The sequence below is a fragment of the Hydractinia symbiolongicarpus genome, chromosome 9 (assembly GCF_029227915.1).
Source record: "Hydractinia symbiolongicarpus strain clone_291-10 chromosome 9, HSymV2.1, whole genome shotgun sequence".
Classification (NCBI taxonomy): Eukaryota; Metazoa; Cnidaria; class Hydrozoa; order Anthoathecata; family Hydractiniidae; genus Hydractinia; species Hydractinia symbiolongicarpus.
In genome coordinates, this window is record NC_079883.1 from 24,248,432 (window position 1) to 24,258,287 (window position 9,856).

Genomic DNA, 9,856 nt, shown 5'->3' on the forward strand with positions numbered 1-9,856 from the left:
TTTTATAAGTGTTTTAAGCCATTTTGCTGATAATTCTTCAGATGGTACCTTTAGAGCATAGTATCTGTTGATCATCAAGACAATAATATGAGCAAACGAGACCACAAGGGAATAACACCAACAGAAATTGTAAAATATCATTCCAATTTCGCCACCTCGCCAGTTTGGGAAGTCCCACACGTAATACATCATCATGGATACAATACATATAGTTGTAATAACGTCATTCACAGAAAGGCTCAGGATGCAAGCGTTGAGAGAAGTTTGTAATTTTTTCGTCGAGATGAAAGTGAACAAAAACAACAAAGCAAAAATCGATGAGAAGATCACGATGAGAACGCTGAGGATAAGGAATATGTTACGCCAGTATTCGTTCTCAATACACGTGAATTTTTCAGGCGTATTGTTGGTGGCCATGTTTCAATGCTCTTTGATCAGTCACTGAAATGAAAAATAAAAAGTAAAGAGTTCCGAAATAATTTTTGTCCTTCAACGACTTAAATTAACTTTTCAATTGTCCCAACCCGATTTTTGCGCAAGACATTTAACGCTCGTTTTGTAGACTCTTAAAACTTTCTCAGTACTGTAGCCAAAATGTTTACATTTAAATCTACAGACTGTGAAACCCAGGGGAAAAGGTTCATCCCCTTTTTCCTCTTTTCAAAATAGGAGCTATATCACATTTATTTACATTCCTTTCCTCAAAAGCCATTTGAGTTAAACAGTTTGTCTCTGAGACTGGTTCTAACTTTACCTTAATTATGTTTCTTCGACTTCACCATCTTTTTTAAACGTAGCCTTCTTCATTGACAGAAACTTTCTAATGCAACTTATACAACTTATACAAAGCACTTCAGTAAGTCAATCAAACAGAATATTAACAAAAGATATGTGAAGTTGTTGCCAGGATACAACGACGAACAAGGGTAACTGCGTCAGTGTTTTTTTTATAAAATTACATATGTTGTGCAATCTATGGTAGATTGCACAACATATGCAAATTGTGAATATAAGATTCAGTACATGCGCGATGTTAAAGCAAAAATGTTGAGTAGGTGTACAATGACACAGGGCAAAGTTGAATGAATAGTAATCTTAATGCAATCATAGGCGAATATATGTTGAGCAAAAAAGCGATATGTGTGAAATTTTTGGTCCCTTGCGAGTTCGATATAGAGAGAGAGAATTGCGCAAGTGACCGGGATTTTTGTTCGAGATAGAGAAAAGTTCGAGATAAAGAAAGAAAAATGCCTTAGGTGGACCACAAATGTTCAAAGGGACCGAGAATTTAGTTCTAGATAGAGAGTAGTTGAGATAGAGAGATTCCACTGTATATCAAATAAACAGACGACCACGCGTAACAAAGATATCCCTTTTTACGTTCACGGATTGACGCATCAAAGCGGTGAATTCGTGCAACGCACATTTTATAAAAAAATGCTCAAAATGATTTTTTTTCTAACAAAGTACATTTAATTTTTATTTCTCATATTTACAAAATAGTTTTTAGACCAAAAAAATAAAATAAAATTAATTCTTAAATAAAAACACGTTAAGAAAGATTAAACTAGTCACTCTTAAATCATGAGAATTTGACGGTGTAAGGAATTATTTTAAGAAGTTATCTTTCAAATGGAATAAAATTTAAGATTCTGTAAAAAAAATTAGTATGTATTTTTTGTTGGCGTAGATGTTTTTCCTCCAAAGAGGAAACATAATCTTACTAACTCCACCCAATCGTCTCGCGACAAAATTATTCATGTGTTCCACTGGAGTCAGATGTTTTTCTAGTTCCACGTTGGCTTGACCGCGCACTGTTTGGTAAACTCTGTACAATGTCCAACATTTCATTATTGCGAAAATCTGTACAATTTGCTGAAGCATTAGACTGATAGGAAAGTTCAAGTTCGTCTCTCGACATCTGCCTATTATCGTGCATTCCTAAACCAGTTCCTATGGAGGACGAACTCTGCTGGAATCTTAAAAAGTTATTTCGAAAGTTTACTAAAGATGAATCCGAGCCACATCGTAGAGGTGTTGTACAACGTGAAGAACTCAAATCGCATTGCTCTAACAGTTTAAGCAATTCTTGATTACTTGGACCAAGTAGGGTTAACGAATCTAAACAAGTAAAAATTATATATCATCGTCATCTCATCAACAACAACAACAGCAACAATAACAAAAGCAGAAACAAACTTAAAACAAACAGAATTTTTTCTCTACGGTAAACATCTAGTCAAGATGTAAATTCTTAAACGAGAAAGTTAGCTGGTCGGCCTAACCTCTTTATTTTAAAATTCTCATAATTGGTAGTGCTCAAAATATCCTGGGCTTGGAAGATAACATCTATTGCAGGGATAGATTACCAAGGTTAAAAAAAATTAAAAATAAATTTTACCTGGGGTTTTAGACGCTCTCTCAATCGCCGTTGTTATATCCCACATCTAAAGTACAAAAAAAAATATGATAAAGTATCGATATGAATCCCACAGCTTTGGAAATCTAAAAGCGAAAAAAAAATCTCTGACCTGTATGCCTCCATTTCCGTGGCCTGTAAATAAAAATCGTCGAGGCCTAGAACCCATTCGGGCAGCGGCGTCACACTCATGCGCACTAAATGCTGTGACACGCGATCCATCAATACTTTTACAAGTCATCAATCTAAACAACACAAAGTTATAAGTTTAATAACTTCACAAAATCAACGATTTCAAGTCATACTAATTTCTTATAAATTAAATTACTACCCAATTATTACAAATATTTAAAACTTGTGCAACTAAACCATCTAACGCATTGAAAGAAGAAAAGCATTTAACAAGACACCTAAAAGGAGAGAAACTTATTTGACAAGAGCTTTAAAACGAACAGGAAAGAATTGCTTTGGAAAATATGGTACGAGAAGGTGAAATATGTCGTTTTTCTTTACCGTCTACCAGTCGACGCCAATCTGACAAATACTTGATCCGTATCTGGAACAACTTTCTGTACAAATAATAAAAGTTCATCTCGCTCGCCATATGGCCCTGAAAAAAAATTTGAAAATGCTGATGTATAAGTCATCACGCTCCAGAGTCATAAAATAATATGAAAAGTAACAAAAGTAAATTTCCAATTATACTTTAGGAAGTTCGACCATACCTATACAATTTCCAACAGTGTAACTGGCATGGGCGTTTCCCTGTTCCAAAGCGACCACGTTAAACGATGCTAATGAAGTAGGCCCAGGTTGTGTAGATATCATTCCGCGAAATCGGGTAATACTCCACGTTCGTACGTGATTATATTCAGAACAAACTAAAAAAAACAAAGCAAAATCGGTTGTTTTTCGCTGTTAAAACGTTCTTGTCTAAGGTTATACATACAATAAAAAACAAGATATTTTCCAAAGGTTGACAATTTCCCGCAAATTAGGAAATGATTTACAAAATAGTTTTAACCCTGTTTTTACTGCATATGTATACCAAAACCTACTTAACTACTTTAACATAATGTTATCGCATACCGTAATTTTAGTTCTTAAATTGTCATATAAGTATAGATGAATTCCTTTGTTTACATGAGTTTTTTCAGGCTTTGGGAAGCAAAATCATTATCGGACTATTTCTTCACATAAAGGTTTCATAGGACTTTAAATGAATTCAAATAAATCAAAAGGCATCATTTTACACTGAAACCTGAGCCTGCGAAAAGAAATCTATAGGAAAAGACCTCTTTTCAGCAAACGCTAGCACCTTTATTCCTGCCACGCAAATGCAGGAATTCATCTAGATTGTTAAAATCCCGTACAGGTATAGATTCTACAAGGTCATTTCTGCAAAATTTTATGTATGTTTTAGGACATGAACCAACATTAAACATTCAACCAACCTGATATGAGTTGTTTCTCACTCAGTGTAACTTTGTTTACACTGCTCTGATGAACATTGAACGTCTGGAATAGCTGAGGTCCGCTACTGACAGTCTCAGGATGATGAACAATCACGCGAACGGCTCCTGCACTCGTACCATAAGCGATCTCGATCCATGTGCCACTGAAAGCTAAAGAAATACTATATTAGTGAGTTGGTAAGTATGTAAAGTAGTTTTAACGTCCTTGGGGATTCCATCCTAACGGTCGGCTCTTCCTCCCCTCCAACTGTAACTATATTACATTACCGTCAGAGATACGTATACCATTGCTCTAACTTGCTTGCCTGCCACACATGCCGTTTAGCGGTTAGTGATAGCACCAAAGGGCTGACAACACTACAATTAAAGTACGCTGAAGTGGGGACTATAACTCAATACGATATGATTACAAGTTGAATGCGCAATGGTCATATTACTCAAGGAAAAATCATGTTAAAGATGGGAATTTTTAAAATCTTACTTCAGAGCTCTTCGTCCACCCACAGTATTTTTATCAATTTTTGGGTGAAATTTGCTGTATAGTATTTGCTGAGATTGTGTATGTATTACAGTTCAGAATACGAAAAGAAACTAGGTTTTTGACTTTTTCCGAATTCGACGGAATCGGAATCGAAATCGACGTTTTTCGTAATAGCTCGAACTTTTCAACCCTTGTAACGAAAGTAAAAATATAGACCCACCCATTTCGTGGCCCCTACTACAATGTAAAGAGAAATCAACATACTTGCTCTTGGTGTTAGGTACACAGACAAAGCAGTAATGGAATCTCCTGCAGGATCTTTAAAAAGTTCAGTCACCAGCAAATCGTTATCTTTCATCCGAAGTGGAAACTTCTCCATATCTATGAAATGACAACGCAAGTGTTTAAAATAAAAAAACACTTCACCACAATGCTTTTAAAGGAAGAAGATCACAATAGACGGTACTTACCAACATAGTAAATAACACCATTGGTACCACCAAGAAGGAGAAACGAGCCAGCTGTATCATGACTGGAAATTGGGATCACATCCTGAATCTTCAAAGAAATTAGTCTTCAATTTATATATTTCTTTGTCAATTTGCAATACAATGCTTAAGAGACACTGACTTAATTGTAAGCTCAACAGTTAAAAACTTACTCTCCAATTTTGTGTCATTACATTCCACACCCCAACCTTTCCAGTGTAACTCAACCCAACCAGCTGACTACCAACAAATGAAAGAGCATCAACTGGTACTGTTAAGTTGAACGTGCCTTCAATACAAAAATAAATCCTTATGAAGATGCATAGCTGTTGCTTAGCTGTTTGTAAAACTCAGCTAAATATGGTAGTTCTACGTAGCATTTAAACAGATTAACCAGGACCTTACACCCTGTGAAACTTTCGAATATGAAAATCTTACCAATTCTATTTCCCCGATCACAATTCCACAGCCAAAGTTTAGACCCTTAAAGAAAATACCATGAGTCAAGCAACAGACAAATAGTAATTATGAAATAAATAAGATGTTGGAAACCTGGAAAAAAAACTATAACATACCTGAAGATATTGCAAGCAATTTATTCCCAAGAGCACCAGGCATTTTGACATTTAACGATATTTTTTCAATTGACTTTTCCATATATGGAGTTGTAAATATTAATTCCCAACCAACTGAATCTTGTAATCTACAAACATTAACAAAATATATTTTCATCTTAGAATCAATGTTATTTGGATAAATCTGTACTCTTAAAACTCTAGCTGAACCGTATTTCTTTCTTCAAGATTTTCAATTTTCGTACCCCCCCCCTTCCAAAAAATTGTTTCTCCTCCCTCTTTTCAAATCCCAATTAATTTTAATTCTTTAACCCCCTCTGTTATTTCTAACCCAAATCACCAGTTTATTTGATACCAAAAAGCACACACATGTAAAGTATGATATGGTGGTATAAGTTGCGCAGTAAAGCATACCAGTGGAGAAAGTAATAACATCAATGCCATCAACTTAGGCTTCAAAGATGTCTTCATAATATATAAATTTTACTTTACTTCAGAAGTAATTCTCATATTGCTAAAAAGGGATTTTTTAATGTCATTAGTAAAACTACTACCATAAAAAGATTCATATTACTGCATTCAACAAGCTTACTAAGCATAGATAGCTTTAAAAGGAATAAACAAACTTAAATAATTTATTGTAACATTAAAATGACATCATACCGATAACAACAAACGCAATGAGCATAAGCAACCGCAAGTACATTATGATGTCCTTTTATGATTAACACTTTTCTTGGGTCCACATCTACAAAACAAAGACTATAAATTATTCTCTCAAAACAGAAAATGAACTCAAATGATCAAAAATTGTTGATTTGTGTTTTTGTTTCACTCTAAGCCTTTCTAATATATATCTTCAGTGATAGCTTTTCTTTTCAAATAAGTTTGCCTTGACAGTAAGAATACAAAGAGTATTTTACCTTGATACAAAATTTAAGAAATTGTACTCATTTTTAGTTCACAGAGTAATTCCATTTTGTTCTAAAATTATTATTATTGAAATTGTTTACCCAGGATATCCTCTTCAGTTCCTATTGGTACTACTATCAATAAGGGTCCTGCTTAATTCAAAAATTATGGTCCTTATGATAATACATTCTAATATTTTTCCCAATGTTCTTAACATTTCCATTTTCTTTTTCTTTTTCGGCTGTACAAAGCATATTTCTTAAGTAAACATGTCTTACTCACCATCAAATTTTAAGTTAGGTTCGGACATTGCACTTTTGATTAACCCAGCAGTACGGGAATGGTGATCACTGCTTTGCAGAACAGAAGAAACAGAACCTCTTCTGGAAGATTTAATTTCAAGTGGGTTGCATGGGAGTTCTAAACAACACAAACCAAAATTACAGAGTCAAAATCTAAAATACACTGAGGGGTAACGTTGCAAATATAAAAAAAAGACTGGTGTGTAATTTCAAAAATTTGGTTTTTCAAAACATTTTTTACATACTTTTTTTTTGAACAAACTAACCTGGAGGATTTAGGTAGCCCATAAACAGAAGGTCGCCACACGGGTTGTTTACTAATTCTTCACAAAGTGACAATCGTCTGACTACAAGTGGTGGTAAACAAAAGCACAAGTTAATTTGTAAGTTTCAAGCTTTACCTTTATAAGTCATTTGCTTAAAAAGGTTTACGTTTATTAGCTAAAAACAATTTTTAATGGATAATATAAACTCTTTTTACCAATTGGTGTGATACCATAAAATTGAGCTTCGTGTAACACCACTGAAGGATCCACATTTCTATGAAGAAAACAAATTGTGATCATATCATACAAGTGAATATATATATATATATTCTTTAAGATAAATGTGTAATGTCAGATTACCTGAGACAAAAGTCTTTTGTTCGAAGAAAATTCAATATTGGTGCAAAAGCCTCTGGGTCACGGTCAATAAAATACTATAAAAAATACAGAAATTACCTAGCTTTAAAACATGCTAATTGTCATGATCATTAAGTCTTCTGATCATTCTTATGAATTTAAATCTTCATTTATTCAATTTAATTAATAAGTTTCATAATCACAAAGAAAGTACTGCTGTTTTTCAAATTTCGCTTAAAAAGCTGGCATGACACACATGCAATTAAACACATATATAAAAAAAACAATCATCCATTCAAATTTTTAAATTTATTCTAATAAGCTTTTATATGTAAATCGAAGCACATGAATTTTATTTATTTTTTATTTTATTTTATGCGATAATATATAGGCGAAGCAAATAACGACTCAGCTAATTTTTCTGTGGAATGTTCAGGCTTTCTTTATTAAACAATTCATCTTAGATAGATAGATGTGCATATTTTACATTGCTAGCCTCAAATATATTGAGGGATATACCCTGTCTATTATTTCCAGGAGGGGCCATGGCTTTGATGGGAAGTTCTGGAGTATTTAATGCTCTTTTTAAGCTACGCAAACTCTATTAGGGTCTGCGCTCTGCCAGACAACTTCCGGCAACATCCAACAGCCCACACAGTGCGCCATCTCCCCAATTACCCTCACATGACTTGGGTTAACCCAGGGCTATGGTAATAATTCAATTGCCCATATTGAATCGCCCAAGGGGAATCAAAACCCCAGTCTCCCGCATAAAGTACGAGAGTGATAACCATTAAACTATGGCATCACACATTACCTACAACGACAAAAATTCCCCTCAAGAAAAAGATAAAAACGTCAGATACAGGCAAACGAAACACAAAACAGGTTAGCTCTATTTACGAAAAAAATGACAATTCTGTCGATATAACTGTTTTTGTTCATCCATAAGGTATAAGTTATATTTACACCCGGCATAACTTTTGTAGGTAATTTCTTAAGTAATTTCTTAACTTAAAAATGCTAACCATATGTAAATGGTTGGTTAGCTACCTCACAAAATATTTTGAAACTTTGGAAATTTAGTTCTAAAACAATAACTTTTATCATAATTTTATTCCACAAGCAAACTTATATTACTTTGATAATGTGACGAATCCTTGTTTTCTGTGTGATTGTTCATTGAATAAATCTCCGTGATTGATGTTATTCTCAGTGTTCAACATGCTGCCATTTTTAAATTTCTATCTAGCATCACATGACTATGTATATTGTTTTATTGCAGGATTTCTGCTGTTGTCTTCATTCTTGTGGCATACTAAGCTGTTTCTTTACATTAAAATCATATATGTGCAATAAGTTATCCAGTTCATAAAAAAATGTTTTATTGGCATTCATATTTCCATAATTTACTGTAAAAAGATCATTGGATTCATGGGTAACAAGGTAATAATTAAGATCCTAATTATTACAATAGTCCATTGTGATTTTTTACTATATAAAGAAAACATTGAATCTTTAAATTATAGCTTAACAGCGTGTATAATCTCAAAACTTACTGCTCCGGTTTCATCTTTCATTGAGGATATTCTGCCGCTCAGCAAACTATAAGCAAGCAAACAATATCGTAATAGGCAGAACACATTACTAGATACTTTTTACACTTATTTATTGAGAAAACCTCAAAATAATTTTACAACACTAAAAGTGTTATTTTAAAGTAAAATACTAATCTTCTTAGTGTGTGTCATGCTTTCAATGTATCTATATACACATACCATGAAAAAAATGACTCTGGAATCCACGTTAGAGTTGATCGAGATGTCGCAAACCTAAAACATTTTTAAAAGTTATTAAACACAAAGTATTCCTAATCCTTTAAATATATAAAAAAATTGTTTACCTTTTACCACCAACATTAAGATTTATGATTTCGCTGTCCCTGTAATTCATTTTGTATTATATATATTATATATATGTCTATAAATTGAAAGAATTATTGAAAAATTGATTATACATATACAGTATATACTATACTAGTAAATTCTGAATTTCTGAAACTAGGAAAAAATGCCTGAAATTAGCCGTATGTGTGCATCTATTGTTATATATCACACTTTACCACAAAAACAAAGTTAAGGATACTGTAAGGGAAAGTGAGCATGATTTTTTAAATCACAATATCTTCTTCACATTAATTTAATATATATATTCAAATATATCAATATTTGGAAAGATCTCAACATTTTCTATAGGTTGATATGTATAAGTGTTTTGCATTAAAATGGAAAATACAAGGATTTATAAGGTGGAGAAAATCCGACCCCCTCCTTCACGTTCGAAGTTTCTTTTACAAAACGACTGAATTTTTTCCCATCTTTTTCGATTATCTTATTCAGGAGGGATGTATCTAAACTGGTTTTTCGATTTTTTCCCTTATTCTTGAGTCGTTTTTTGTTTAAATTTGCCTTTTTTTAAAATTCAACTTTTTGTAACTCATATTTTTCATAACTTACACCGTAGCTTTCGTCAGAGTTGTCAAAACAAAAAAAATCGAAAAACCTTTCAGGATATATTATTC

The 9,856-nt window shown here is 33.1% G+C and overlaps 1 protein-coding gene across 1 annotated transcript; it reads right to left on the reverse strand.

The window, feature by feature from the left end:
* Positions 1-1,449: 1,449 nt before the first annotated feature.
* LOC130657544 (BTB/POZ domain-containing protein KCTD3-like) lies at positions 1,450-9,279 on the reverse strand. Its single transcript, XM_057460529.1, has 19 exons — positions 9,179-9,279; positions 9,054-9,107; positions 8,835-8,880; positions 7,279-7,352; positions 7,134-7,192; positions 6,919-6,999; positions 6,633-6,770; positions 6,102-6,186; positions 5,439-5,566; positions 5,302-5,346; positions 5,037-5,152; positions 4,846-4,933; positions 4,640-4,756; positions 3,874-4,044; positions 3,145-3,300; positions 2,933-3,029; positions 2,532-2,664; positions 2,402-2,447; positions 1,450-2,121 (listed from the first exon to the last, which is right to left on the reverse strand). Exons 1-19 carry the CDS (start codon positions 9,226-9,228, stop codon positions 1,754-1,756), a joined length of 2,052 nt encoding a protein of 683 aa, XP_057316512.1. The 5' UTR covers positions 9,229-9,279; the 3' UTR covers positions 1,450-1,753.
* Positions 9,280-9,856: the final 577 nt, after the last annotated feature.